Source organism: Dendrobates tinctorius, unplaced genomic scaffold (genome assembly GCF_039654945.1).
Source record: "Dendrobates tinctorius isolate UK_male_01 unplaced genomic scaffold, ASM3965494v1 ptg000011l, whole genome shotgun sequence".
NCBI lineage: Eukaryota > Metazoa > Chordata > Amphibia > Anura > Dendrobatidae > Dendrobates > Dendrobates tinctorius.
The window spans coordinates 16705177-16720244 of NW_027361679.1; the positions used below are offsets into that span (position 1 = coordinate 16705177).

The 15068-nt window shown below is 45.9% G+C and overlaps 1 protein-coding gene across 1 annotated transcript in view; it reads right to left on the bottom strand.

Moving 5' to 3' along the window:
* Positions 1–15068, bottom strand: part of SMARCAD1 (SNF2 related chromatin remodeling ATPase with DExD box 1) — a 217570-nt gene that overhangs the window by 186589 nt on the left and 15913 nt on the right. Inside the window, exons 2-3 of the mRNA XM_073590005.1 lie at positions 9136–9294; positions 8317–8476 (exon numbers count right to left, since the gene is read on the bottom strand). Of these exons, the coding sequence (XP_073446106.1) occupies positions 8317–8476; positions 9136–9256 (281 nt within the window). The 5' untranslated portion in view covers positions 9257–9294. The remainder of the gene's footprint in view (positions 1–8316; positions 8477–9135; positions 9295–15068) is intronic.

Sequence of the window (15068 nt, forward strand, 5' to 3'; positions counted from 1 at the left end):
CCCATGTGAAAAAAGTTTTACGGGAGGGAAGTGAGCGGGTGCTGTCGTGGACTCTACAAAAGAGTATTACCGGTAAGTAATCCGGTTTTTCCTCTTCGCCACAACAGCACCCACTGAGAGATTTCCAGAGATAATCACTTGGGAGGGCACACCGTGTTAAGGACTGATCTACCGAAAGACAAATCCTCGGTAGAGGATAAATCTAGTCTATAGTGACTATAAAAGGTAGATGGAGAAGACCAGGTTGCCGCCTTACATATTTGTTCAATTGGGACGTTTGCCCTCTCGGCCCAGGAGGATGATATGGCTCTAGTAGAGTGCGCCTTAATCCCCAGCGGAGGTTCTTCTCCTTTAGCCAAATATGCCATTGTGATCGCATCTCTGATCCACCTGGATAATGTGCCTGTTGTAACTCCAGACCCCTTTCTGTTGCCCTGGAAGGAGACAAAAAGAGACCTACTCTGCCTCCAGGGACTGGTCCTATCAAGGTAGGCTAGTACAGCTCTCCTCACATCTAAGGTGTGATATTTCACCTCGTCCTGGTTTGACGGTTTTTCGTAGAAGGAAGGTAGGCATATCTCCTGAGACCTATGGAATTTAGTTACCCGTTTGGGAAGGTAGGACGGATCTGTCTTCAAAATCAGTCTGTATCGTGTTATTGACAAGAACGGAGGGTCTATTGATAGAGCATGAAGATCACCTACTCTTCTAGCTGATACTAAAGCCACTAGTGTAGCAGTTTTCAATGAGAGGCACTTCACTGATGCTGAATCTATGGGTTCAAACGGGGCCTGAGTAAAGGCATCCAAGACCAGAGTAAGGTCCCATGCCGGAAGCCGAGAAATATGCACCGGTTCTGATCGTTGACAGGCTGAAACAAAACGGGTCACCCATCTATTTGCTGCCACGTTATAGTTAAATAGGGCTCCTAAGGCCAATATATGGACTTTAAGAGGATTTACTGAGAGGCCCAATTCTCTGCCTCTTTGAAGAAACTCTAAGATGGCCGTAATGGGTGGTTCACCGGCTAGCCCTGCTGGGTGAAAGGTCAGGAATTTCCTCCACACCTTGGCGTATATCCTTGTTGTAGATTCTTTTCTACTTTGTAGAAGGGTATTAATCAGGTTTTTCGAAAAGCCTTTCTGCTTTAATAGTTCCCTTTCAAATTCCAGGCCGCTAGGTGTAGTGCTTTGACCAGTGGATGGCAGGATGGGTCCCTGCGAGAGAAGATCCTGGTGCAGCGGCAGGATCCACGGGTCGGTTATTGACATGGCTCTCAGCCATGAAAACCACGGCCTCTTGGGCCAAAACGGGGCTATCAAGATGACCCTCACCCTCTCTTGTCTTATTTTCCTGACTACTGTTGGCAGCAGAACCATTGGAGGGAAGGCATAGGCTAGCTGGAATGTCCAGGGTGCTTGGAGGGCATCTAGAATGTCTGGGTTGTCTGACCTGTAGAGCGAAGCAAACCTTTTTACACGTCTGTTGGCTCTGGTCACGAACAGGTCTATCTCTGGTCTGCCCCATTCTGACGCTATCGTCTCGAAGACGTGCCTGCTGAGGACCCACTCGCCCTGATATAGGACCCGGCGACAGATAGTCTGCTTGAGAGTTGTCCACTCCTCTTATGTGGAGCGCCGACAAGGAGTGAAGATGTACCTCGGCCACCTCTAGGATCTTTTCCGCGATAGACATCAACGGTCCCGATTGCGTACCTCCTTGTCGGTTTATATAAGTCACTGCGGTGGTATTGTCTGTCTGGACCCTCACGTGGGTTCCTCTTAACTGCGGGAGAAATTGAGACATCGCATAGTAAATTGCTTTTAGCTCCTTTACGTTAGAGGAGGTTTCTATTTCATGTTTACGCCACCGGCCTTGTATCATGTGCTCCTCCAGGTGGGCCCCCCAACCTAAGGGGCTAGCATCCGTGGTGAGCACCTTGGAGGGAGTTACCCACCATTGCACTCCCTTTGATAAATTGGTAGGATTCAACCACCACTCTAGGGAATTAACCACTTCCGGCGATAGGGACATCTTCCCTTCCAACCGTCCCTGCAGTCTGTTTCCTGCAGAATAGCCCATTGTAGCTTTCTGGAGTGGAATTGAGCCCATTGCACCACCGGGATGCACGATATCAGGGATCCCAGCAAGGACATACCCTGTCTCAATGATATTACGGGTCTTCCTATAGTATTTTGTATCTTATTGATTATAGCCACCGCTTTAGAGTCTGGTAGAAAGCATTTTTGGCTTACGGAGTCTACTTGCAGGCCTAGGAACCTCTGACAGGTCACTGGTTCTAGCCTGGACTTCTCCCAGTTAATTAGCCAGCCCAGTGTTTGTAAGGATGAGATAATCTGAGCCATTCTTGTTTCACACTGAGAAACAGAATTCCCCACTACTAGTAGGTCGTCCAAGTAAGGGATCACTAGGGTGTCATTCAGTCTTACATACGACATAACCTCCAGCATCAATTTGGCAAATACCCGAGGAGCCATGGATAGCCCGAATGGCATTGCCGCAAACTGGAAATTCTGAATACGACCCTTGAACCAGACCGCTACCCGCAGGAACTTCTGGTGCTCTCGGAATATGGGGATATGGTAATAGGCATCCTTTAGGTCCAAGACTGCCATATAACACCTGGGAAACAAAAGTTTTATTGCAGAATTTATTGACTCCATCTTAAATGGCCTCAGCCTCAAGAAGGTATTAAGCTTCTTTAAATTTATTATAGTCCTGAAAGAGCCATCTGGTTTTGGATTAAAAATAGAGGAGAATAAAAGCCCACACCTCTTTCGTCCCCTGGGACCTCTATCAGGACCTGTTTAGTTAGCAGTACTGCAATCTCCATCTCTAGTGCTTCGTGCTGTATCTGGGATTTCATGGAAGTCAATAGGAAGAGGTTCGGTGGATGCCGAACGAATTCTAGTTTTAGGCCCGATGAGACGATATCAATGGCCCATGGGTTTGATGTTACCTTCCCCCATTGGTGGCTGAATTTCCGTAGTCTGCCACCTACCGGTGTACTGGTATTAGCGGAACCTGTCTCCTCTGAAGGGACGTTTTCCGAATAGATTGCCCCTTTGTTTGGGGTCCTTATTTCCCCAGCGATCCAGGGGTTTAAAGTCTTTCTTTTTGCCAAACGGCGGTTTTCTGTAGGCCCTCCTATTAAAGGGAATATACGGGTTAGGAAAACCTTTCTTTCTCTCCCCCGCTTTTGTTAAGATCTCGTCCAGTTCCGTACCAAATAAGTACTTACCCTGGCAGGGTATAGCACACAGTTTAGTCTTTGTTTGCGTGTCTCCTTTCCACCCCTTCAACCATAAGGCCCGCCGGCCTGCATTGGTTAGTCCTGCTGCTCTAGCGGATAAACGGAGAGAGTCCGCTGAGGAATCGGAGAGGAAGGCAGCTGCTCCTTTAATGAGGGGCATAGAGGACAGGAGTTTACTCCTGGCCACTCCATTCTTAATATTGTCCTCTAGGTCATTCAGCCACACCAACATTAACCTTGCCGTGCACGTGGCTGCTATTGCGGGCTTAAAAGCTGCCGTACATGCTTCCCAGGATCGTTTAAGGAGTGTATCGGTCTTACGATCTAATGAGTCAGCCAACGTTCCTGAATCCTCTACCGGCAGGGAGGATCTACGAGAGGTAGAGGCCACTGCCGCATCCACCTTGGGGTCTATCGACCAAGCCGTCAATTCCTCGTCGTCAAAAGGATATTTACGCTTTGACGTTAAGGGGAGGAAGGTTCTCTGCCCCTGTTTCTCCCACTCCCTTTTTACTAGCTCTTTTATAGCTGGGACCACTGGGAATGCTCGGACCTTTTTACGGGAAATGCCTGCAAACATTATGTCTTGCGGAGTCTTGGGGTCCCTACTCTCTGGTAGCCCAATGGTATTCCGGACTGACTTAACCAAGTTGCTGACGCTGTCTGTAGGGAAACACGTCTGCTCCTCATCCTCTGAGGAAGGGTATTCCTGGGATCTATCAGAGTCTAGATCCCCGGTTTCTGACGGTGAGTTTGACACCGGCGAAGCTCCCCCTCTTGGTGAACCTATTTCTCTCACGGAGGAGTGACCCCCAGCTCTTCTCTAATTATCGCTCGGATATCCTCCTTCTTCCGCGAGGATTCGTCCTGTAAGGCCTCCTCAATACACGACTGACAATCTTTTAGGGTGGCCGTCTGGGAGGGGCTGAGAACATAAGGCACACTCTCTATTTTTCGCCTTCTCCGTTCTTTTGGCCTAAAAAAGGGGGGTGCGGACCAGAAAAATGAACATCAGTAATTTATTCTGACTAAAAACACTCACCCGTGAGTTTCGTCAGTAAACTACCGGCTGCGGGGTCCGCGACTCAGGCTTAGGCGAGGCGTGGGACGGTTTCTTCTCTTTACGTTTTTTCTCTAAGGGCTCGTCTTATCTGGAAGGTCCGCTAGATTCCTTCCTGTAGCTGCCACTTCTTCTGGTGCTACTACTTCTCCTTGTAGTACCGCTTTGTCTGCTGCCATGTGGGGATTCCACTGGCTGATTTAACGGGAGCGAAGCTGGGTCATCTATGGATGACATGACTGCGCATTGGCGCTATGCTCGTGGCTTCTTTTTATAGGTTTTTTCTTGCTGATGCTCCATTTTTTTTTTGCCCCATCTGCGCATGCGCGGGCGTTTCCCCGCGATCGCCGCCTCCTGTGTTGACCCCGGAAGTTGTCCAACCACTTCCGGGTTGCCTCTGCCTGGGAGCGCCGCTGGAAGCGGTTATGCAGTGGCCGCCGGACAGTGACCCCTACGCACCCGGCCGCACCCCTTGCCGCAGGTATGATCTACCGTAGCGCTGCCTGGCACAGCGCTCAGGCCCCTCTGCTTTCTCCCGGGGGGAGCGCACGGCCACCATCCCCGATATGACCTCCTGGTACTTGCAATGCGCTCGCCACTTACTGGGCCCTCAGGCTCTTCTGCTTTCACCCGGGGTGGGGGCGCACGGCCGCCATCCTGGATATGCCCTCATGGCATATGTAATGCGCTTCTCGCCCCTTCCCGGGGGGGGGGGGGGGGGTATATGCCCCGTCCCCTCAGTGAGCCTTGGCACTTTTCTTACCTCCGGCCTCACCTGCATTACCAGCTCTGGGGGGGGGGGGGAAATCGCCTCTCCGCCCGACGCTGCTTCCAGTCCTGGGGCCCCTGCTGCTCATATTATGCACGCAGGCGGCTACCAGACCAGGTATCCTCTTCTGCGGGTTCCTTTCCAGGAACAGGAAACCAAACTGAGGGAGCGAGGGGGACCGCCCCATTTATCTCTCTATAGGTTTCCTGTTCCGGGAGCGGATCCCCTCTCTCAGTGGGTGCTGTCGTGGCGAAGAGGAAAAAAAGAAAGCAACAAAACCCCCAAGGTGAAATTACCCCCAAAGGAGTTAATTTTTTTCACATGCAATGTAAAAATGTCTAATGTTCAGCTTCTGACATGTGTTCTTTGTTCTGTTGTGGATAAAATATAGCCTTTAGATAAAAATGTTGCATTTTCGCTTTCTATTAAACAGTATACCAATTTTACTGTAATTGGGGCTGTAAATAACTAACAGAAATTATAAATGAATGCCTTTAATTAGCAAATCATAATTTTTCTGTAGGAAGGTAATCATTAAAGAATTAAAACGTGCAGGCGCACTTCTCTCTGCCTTGCTGAGGGAAGAGCAAAGTACTGTAATGCACATGCGCTGGGAAAGGCCAAAGCGCACTACAATTCTTTGCTCTATCCTTGACAGGGCAGAAAAGGGCGCCTGCGCAGGAGCTCCTTGCCAAGGACACTGAGGATGACGTAGAACGCATCATCCACACAAAGCATGAAGAGAGCAAGAGCCGGATCAAGAACAGCGACGCACGTAAATAAGTATAATAAAAGCTATTTTTTGTTTTATGGAGAGCACATTAGAGACATATAGACAACATTCCAGATGCTGTCACATAGCTGGCACTACTTTATATGGGAAAAACCTGGTGGCTTTTCAGACATCAGCATGGCTGTCACCAATAAGGCTCACAATCTAAATTTCCTATCAGTATGCCTTTGGAGTGTGGGAGGAAACCAGAGTAGCATGCAGATGTGTTTGTGGGATTTGATCCCAGGACCACAGTGCTGCAAAGTAACAGTGCTAACCACTGAACCACCGTGGTTACAACAGAAGTGCTTTCTACTGCTCATGCTCACAAGCACCTGTACCACCAACATACTAGGACAGGATTCAGTCAATCTGAAACGCTGGCAGACATTTTTATCCTATAACAATTATCTCCCTAGACAAAACATGATTAGGAATTTACCGTATACACTCGTGTATAAGCCGAGATTTTCAGCCCATTTTTTGGGGCTGAAAGTCCCCCCCCCCTCTCGGCTTATACACGAGTCATATACCTGGGGGGGGGGTCAGCGGGGGAGGGGGGGCATCACAGATCATACTCACCCGTCCTGGCACTCTCTGCAGCCCCCTCGCTTCTCCACTGTCTCCCTTTCCTGCCTTCAGCGGTCACGTAGTACCGCTCATTAAATTCATGAATATGCGCATATTCATGAGTGGTAATGAGCGGTATCACGTGACCGCTGAAGGCAGGAAGGGAGACAGTGGAGAAGCGAGGAGGCTGCAGAGTGCCAGGACGGGTGAGTATAGCACGTTCCCACGCTGCTCACCGCCGTCTGCTGCTTCCTGTGTCCATGATGTTTAGCCAGCAGGGGGCGCGGTGACGTGGTTAGTGCGCGCCGCGCCCTCTGCTGGCTGAACAGTCACTGACAGAGGATGCGCAGACAGTGGTGAGCTGCGATGGACCCCGGACAGGTGAGTATCACAGGTGCCGGGTTCCTGAGCAGGAGAGAGGAGTATGGCATTTTTTTTTTTTTTTTTTTGCAGTGGCATAATCTATGGAGCAGCATATGGGGGCATATTCTATGAAGCAGCATATGGGGGCATATTCTATGGAGCAGCATATGGGGGCATAATCTATGGAGCAGCATATGGGGGCATAATCTATGGAGCAGCATATGGGGGCATAATCTATGGAGCAGCATATGGGGGCATAATCTATGGAGCAGCATATGGGGGCATATTCTATGGAGCAGCATATGGGGGCATATTCTATGGAGCAGCATATGGGGGCATATTCTATGGAGCAGCATATGGGGGCATAATCTATGGAGCAGCATATGGGGGCATAATCTATGGAGCAGCATATGGGGGCATATTCTATGGAGCAGCATATGGGGGCATATTCTATGGAGCAGCATATGGGGGCATATTCTATGGAGCAGGATATGGGGGCATATTCTATGGAGCAGCATATGGGGGCATATTCTATGGAGCAGGATATGGGGGCATAGTCTATGGGGCAGCATATGGAGCAGCATATGGGGGGGCATAATCTATGGAGCAGCATATGGGGGGCATAATCTATGGAGCAGCATATGGGGGGCATAATCTATGGAGCAGCATATGGGGGGCATAATCTATGGAGCAGCATATGGGGGGCATAATCTATGGAGCAGCATATGGGGGGCATAGTCTAGGAGCAGCATATGGGGGACATATTCTAGGAGCAGCACATGAGGGCATATTCCATGGGGCAGCATATGGGGGCATATTCCATGGGGCAGCATATGGGGGCATATTCTATGGGGCAGCATATGGGGGCATATTCTATGGAGCAGCATATGGGGGGCATATTCTATGGGGCATAATCTATGGAGCTTCTTATGGGGGCATAATCTATGGAGCTTCTTATGGGGGCATAATCTATGGAGCTTCTTATGGGGGCATAACCTTTATGAAGCATTATATGGGGCATATTATAGTGCCATTATTAACCTTTGTGCAGCATTATATGGGGTGTATTTTGTATGGAGCATTATATGGGGCTCCTGATTCAATATGGATATTCAAAAACATTTAACCTACTGATGTCTCAATTTTACTTTTATTGGTATCTATTTTTATTTTTGAAATCTACCAGTAGCTGCTGCGTTTTCCACCCTAGGCTTATACACGAGTCAATAAGTTTCCCCAGTTTTTTGTGGCAAAAATGGGGGGGGGCTCGGCTTATACACGAGAATATACGGTATGTCATTTCCTCTAGTTATTTTCTTATATTCCCAGAGAACCCCCCCTAAGTCCTGAAGAAAGGGGTTTCTTAGAAAAAATGTTTAAATTTTTGTTATGCTTCAATTCCCAACACAACATTAAAAAAAACAACAACCACCACCACACACACACACACTCTATCTCCAAGTTGAATTTCATTAAAAAGCAAGGATTAAGCAGCCAGTGTTACTCACTCTTGTGGTGGGAGGACTTTCCTGTGCGTCAAACTGAAACCTGGCTTATTTTTATGATCTTCAGCTTCAGAATCTGACTCAAGAAAATTAACACCTTTATTCTTAAACAAGGACACATTGTTTAGTCTCTTATATTCGGGTGTCTCGGGAATGCTGGTAACTAGGGAAAAATACATATGTTACAGATCTCAAAATAAAATAAGAAATGGCTACATACACATTCATTTTATGTAGCAAAATTCTCAGCTCAGGGATCCCCAACCTGTAGCTCAGGAGCCACATGTGGCTCGCGATCTCATGAATTGTGGCTCGCGGCTATCTGCTAGCTTGGTGCATTATCTCTAGGTCTAGCAAAGAGCTATGAAGAGCACATCTCAAAATGATGAATTCTGTGAGTAGTCCGGCACAGAAGAGCAGATCTGGATGTACATATACTGGTCTTAAGGGTTTAGAGATAATTTCAGGATGGTGTGCTGGAGAAAGGATGATACTACTGGTCAGAGGAAGTGCTTGAAGCTGGATATGACAGTGTGGTGGGAGTGCTTGATGGGAGAATATTGAAGGGGGGATTGTGGAAACCCTTGGATCTCGATATACTGCTTCTGTGGAAAAGCTTTGGCTATCATTATACCCATAATAGGGGATTTCGTTACTACTAATGTGAGGAAGAGTGGGAGCCAGATGTGGATCATGACCATCTCTCAAAGCTTAACATGGCTCGTGGCCCCCTCTCAGAGCTGGATGTGGCTCTCAAGGTTAGAAAGGTTGGGGTCCACTGGCCTAGCTTATATTCATGTATCACCTTTAAAAACATCTTACCTGTTTTGCCATCTAATGCAGATATTGGAGTGCTAGGTCGGCTTGAGCCTTCATTTTCAGTTGAGAATTGGTCACTTTTTTTATTATCAAAACGGAAGCGGTCAAGGTTAAATGAGCTCATAGCTTCACAGTAGACACAAATGGGTAATGTAGAAGAAACTGAAATGTAAAGAGATATTTGGAGTTAACATATAGCATTTTTCTTGAAATGCATTTAAAGGGAATTTGTCACATAAAAAACAAAACAAAAAAAAAACGGCTATTAACCTGAACATGCCTGTGCCCGCACTTTGAGCCCCGCTGCTGGGAGGAAAACTAGCTTTATTCCATGGGTTCACTCACCACTAGAGTTGAGCGAATTTGTTCGGGTTCCCTCTTATTCGGCAAGCTATAGCGCTTAGGCCTGTTTCACACTTCCGTTTTTGTGTCCGCCAAACGGATCCGTTTCCGTTTTTTTGACGGAAACTGATACAAACGGATCCGTTTTTAAAAAAACGGATCCGTTTTTTTGACGGATCCGCGGTAACCGCTAATGGACGTCTATGGGACAAAAAAACGGATCCTGCAAAAAATTGGCGGATCCGTTTTTTTACGGAAACCAACGGATTTTGACGGATTTGAAAAAACGGAAGTGTGAAACAGGCCTAACCAAATAAGCTGCATAGGCATCCCGGCTTCCACCAGCTGATCGGCACCGCAGCTGCGTCACAGTAGATGCATGGAGAGCCTGTGTGTTGGGCTCTTCATGCATGTGCTGTGACTGACAGAGCCGCAACACATGCAGCTGCATATGCAGCATCAATAGTAAAAGACAGAATGTTATATTATATATATATATATATATATATATATATATATATATATATATATATATATATATATATATATATATATATATATATATATATACACATACATACATATACATACACACACACATACATAGAGAGAGATAGAGAGAGAGACTCGCCTTCTGCCGGCCCCCCGATCTCCTCATCAGCGCAAAGCAGGCCTGGGAAGCACCGCTGAGGACCGGGAGAACTCCGGGACCGATAGAGGGCAAGTATGTCCTTATTTTTTATTTTAACTCTATTTTTAAACAGGAATATGGTTAAAAATAATAAAAAAAATAAAAAATAGGGATATACTTACCCTCTGTTAGCCCCCGGAGTCCCTCCCGGTCCTCATTGGCGCTGGTGGCAACTTCCGTTCCCAGGGATGTATTTTACAGGAATACGGTAGCCAGGGCATGGAGGAGAGTCTCCTCTCCTCCAGACCCTGGGTACCATCCGCACATGAAACACTCACTTTACGCATGGTGGGCATAATCACATGTGTAAAGTGAGCGTTTCAATGCAATCCTATGGCGGCGGAATCGCCGCGAATCCGCAAAATTAATGGACATGCTGCAGATTTTTCCCCAATGCGATTCCACAGCAGAAAAATCCGCAACATTGGCACAGCAACTGCTTAATCCCATAGGATTGCATGGGATGCGTTTTAACTAGCGTTTAAGCTTTTCCGCTGCGGCATTGCCGATGCGGAAACACTTAAAAACGCTAAGTGGGCACACAGCCTTACAGTCAGCGATATCTAGAGGAACAGAACCTATGGAGGATAATAATGCATTTGGACATGCTGTTTGCAGCTCATTAACAAACGTCAAATATGAGAGTTTACATGGGCCGACAAACAATGATGGGGACAGAATAAATCGCTATAACGTTTGTTCTCACCCCATATTAGTATTATTTTTATGGGTAGAACATGTCCTTTTAAATAGGGTGAAAGGCAGAAGATTTAGATTAAAAAAAAAAAAAAAAAAAAAAAAAATAGTTGGCATGATTTCATAACCAGGCAAAGGGGTGTTTTGCAGCATGTTTACCTCGACAAATAAAGAACTAGTGTCCATAATAAAACTTGTTCATTTTCTAATGTGTACATGCACCATAAGTATTATCGCTGGCTAATCCTTCAACAGGAATCTGTCACCAGGTTTTTGCTGCCACATCTAACAAATCTGAAATGTTGGCCTACTGAAATGTATGTTCAGTAAATGCACTCAATACTTGGTCTGGGCTCCTTTTGCATCAATGCGGCATGGCGGCCATCAGCCTATGACACTGCTGAGGTGTTATGGAAGCCCAGGTTGCTTTGGTAGCAGCCTTCAGGTTATCTGCATTGTTGGGTCTGGTGTCTCATCTTCCTCTTGATAATACCCCATAGATTCTCTATGGGGTTAAGGTCAGGCGAGTTTGCTGGCCAATCAAGCACAGTGATACTGTTGTTTTTAAACCAGGTACTGGTACTTTTGGCAGTGTGGACAGGTGACAACTTCTGCTGAAGAATGAAATTTCGATCTCCGAAAAGCTTGTCGGCAGAGGGAAGCATGAAGTGCCCTAAGATTTCCTGGTAGACGGCTGCGCTGACTTTGATCTTGATAAAACACAGTGGCTCTATACCAGCAGATGACATGTTTCCCCAAACCATCAGTGATTGTGGAAATGTCACACTAGACCTCAAGCAGCTTGGATTGTGGCCTCTCCACTCTTCCTCCAGACTCAGACCTTGATTTCAAAATGAAATACAAAATTTACTTTCATCTGAAAACAACACCTTGGGCCACTGAGCAACAGTCCAGTTCTTTTTCTCCTTGGCCCAGGTAAGAAGCTTCTGGCATTGTCTAATGGTCATGAGTGGCTTGACATAAGGAATGCGACACTTGTAGCCCATGTCCTGGATACATCTGTGTGTGGTGGCTCTTGAAGCAATGACTCCTGCAGCAGTCCACTCCTTGCGAATCTCCCCCAAATTTTTGAAAAGCCTTTTCTTAATCTTATCAAAGGCTTCGGTTATCCCGGTTGCTTGTGCACCTTTTTCAACCACAGTTTTTCCTTCCACTCAACTTTCCATGAATATGCTTGGATACAGCACTCTGAACGGCCAGCTTTAATAGCAATGACCTATTGTGGCTTACCCTTCATGTGGAGTGTGTCAATGACTGCCTTCTGGACATATGTCAAGTCAGCAGTCTTCCCTATGATTGTGGAGCCTACTGAAACAGACAAGGGACTTTTTTAACGCTTAGGAAGCCTTTGCAAGTTTTTTTATTATTCTAATTTACTGAGATGACGACTCTTGGGTTTTCATTGGCTGTAAGCTACAATCATAAACATTAACAGAAATAAATACTTCACTCTGGCTGTAATGACTCTATATGAGTTTCACTTTTTGTATTAAAGAACTGAAATACATTAACTTTATGCTGATATTCTAATTTTGTGACAAGCACCTGTATTTCTGAGGGAGTGTAGGACGCAGGATTCCAGGGCCGTAACCGATGTACCTGGGAGGAGGTAGTATTACAATGAAGACAGGAGGCTTGGATTTCTTCCAGGCATCGCATAAACCAAAGCCTGGAAGAAATCAGTAACAAAGAGAATATAACATTTCTCAGCAACAAGACCATTAATATGAGGCATACAGGTAGGACTAGTGTAACATATCCATCACCTGTATGCCCATATTAATAAGACATATGTCCCAGGGGTGACAGATACCCTTTAAAACAGTATTTCAGTTTATACAGGCGTTTTATAGTGTTACTGTATCTGATTTTTTTTCTCCGCTCCACAGTCTTGAATGGGCAAGTTGGATCCTTGATTCAGTAAAAATTTGACATTTCTCTGAAATTCGGTGCAGAAAACTCAGTCCATAAAAATACAGCCACAGGAACAGTCTAAGACCACATGAACAAATTTAGTATTTGGTGAGTTTTTTTACCCCAGTATTTGCAAGCCAAAACCAGGAGTGGGTGATAAATACAGAAGTGGTACAAATGTTTCTTTTATGCTTTTCCTCTGACCGTCCCACTCCTGGTTTTGGCTTACAAATACTGGGGTAAAAAACTCACCAAATACTCAATGAGTGCACGTGGCCTTAGAGGGGTTGTCCTGTGCAACATGATAAGTCTGCAGTCACTCGGTATGACCGCAGACTTACAGTATGAATCCCCCCTCAGTGCACGCACTCTGCGCTGCAGGAATTTGCCATTTTCTGAGCAGGGATCAGCGGTGATGTGTATGTGTACATTATGCATACTCCTGGTCAGAAAGCGGTAAGTGGCGCGGCCTCGCTCCATACAAGTGTAGACACCTCCACACACACTGGACAGCCGCGTCACTAGACGGGGTGCAGCTTCACTCAATACAAGTGTATGGAGAGCGGTCACCGAGTAGTCAGGCTCTGGCCATGAGTATACATACGTACTCGCCAATCCCTGCTCAGAAACCAGCGGATCCCGCAGAGAACAGTGCGTGTGCTGGGGGATTCATAAGGCTGCAGTAACACAGAGTGACTGCAGACTTATTTTGGACCGGACAACCCCTTTAACCCCAAGGGTGGTTTGCATGTTCATGACCGGGCCAATTTTTACAATTAGGACCACTGTCCCTTTATGAGGCAGTAACTCTGGAACGCTGCCATGGATCCCACTGATTCTGACACTGCTTTCTTGTGACATTGTACTTCATGTTAGTGGTAAAATTTCATTGATATAATATAACTTGCGTTTATTTGTGAAAAAAAAAACCGGAAATTTGGCGAAAATTTCACAATTTTCCAACTTTGAATTTTCATGCCCTTATATCACAGATATGGCACACAAAAAACTTAATAAATAACATTTCCCACATGTCTACTTTCCATCAGCACAATTTGGGAACCAAAATTTTTTTTTGTTAGGAAGTTATAAGGGTTAAAAGTTGACCAGCGATTTCTCATTTTTACAACACCATTTTATTTGTAGGGACCACATCACATTTGAAGTCACTTTGAGGGGTCTATATGATAGAAAATCCCCTAAAGTGACACAATTCTAAAAACTGCACCCCTCAAGGTGCTCAAAACCACACCCAAGAAGTTTATTAACCCTTCAGGTGCTTCACAGGAATTTTTTGAATGTTTTAAAAAAGTGAACATTTAATTTTTTTTTTCACAAAAAATTACTTCAGGTTAAGTTTTTTTATTTTACCAAGGGTAACAGGAAAAATTGGACTGCAAAAGTTATTGTGCAATTTGTCCTGAGTATGCTGATACCTGATGTGTTGGGGGGAACCACCTTTCGGCGCATGGCAGGGCTCAGAAGGGAAGGCGCACCGTTTGACTTTTTCACTGCAAAATTGGCTGGAATTCAGATCGGACGCCATGTTAAGTTTGGAGAGCCCCTGATGTGCCTAAACAGTGGAAAACCCCCACAAGTGACCCCATTTTGGAAACTAGACCCCCCAAAGGAACTTAACTAGATATGTGGTGAGAACTTTGAACCCCCAAGGGCTTCACAGAAGTTTATAACGTACAGCCGTAAATTTAAAAAAATCAATTTTTCCACAAAAATGATCTTTTCACCCCCAAATTTTATTTTCCCAAGGGTAACAGGACCACAAAAGTTATTGTGCAATTTGTCCTAAGTACGCTGATACCCCATATGTGGGGGTAAATGACTATTTGGGTGCATGGCAGAGCTCGGAAGGGAAGCAGCGCCATTTGACTTTTTTGGCTGGAATTGAGATCGGACGCCATGTCGCGTTTAGAGAGCCCCTGATGTGCCTAAACAGTGGAAAACCCCCACAATTGACATCATTTTGGAAATTAGACCCCCCCAAGGAACTTATCTAGATGTGTGGTGAGAACTTTGACCCCCCAAGGGCTTCACAGAGGTTTATAACAGAGCCGTAAAATTTAAAAAAAAAAAAAATTTTCCACAAAAATGATATTTTTGCCACCAATTTTTTAATGTCCCAAGGGTAACAGGAGAAATTGGACCCCAAAAGCTGTTGTGCAATTTGTCCTGAGTAGGCTGATATCCCATATGTGGGGGTAAACCACTGTTTGGGCGCATGGCAGAGCTTGGAAGGGAAGGAGCACCATTTGAC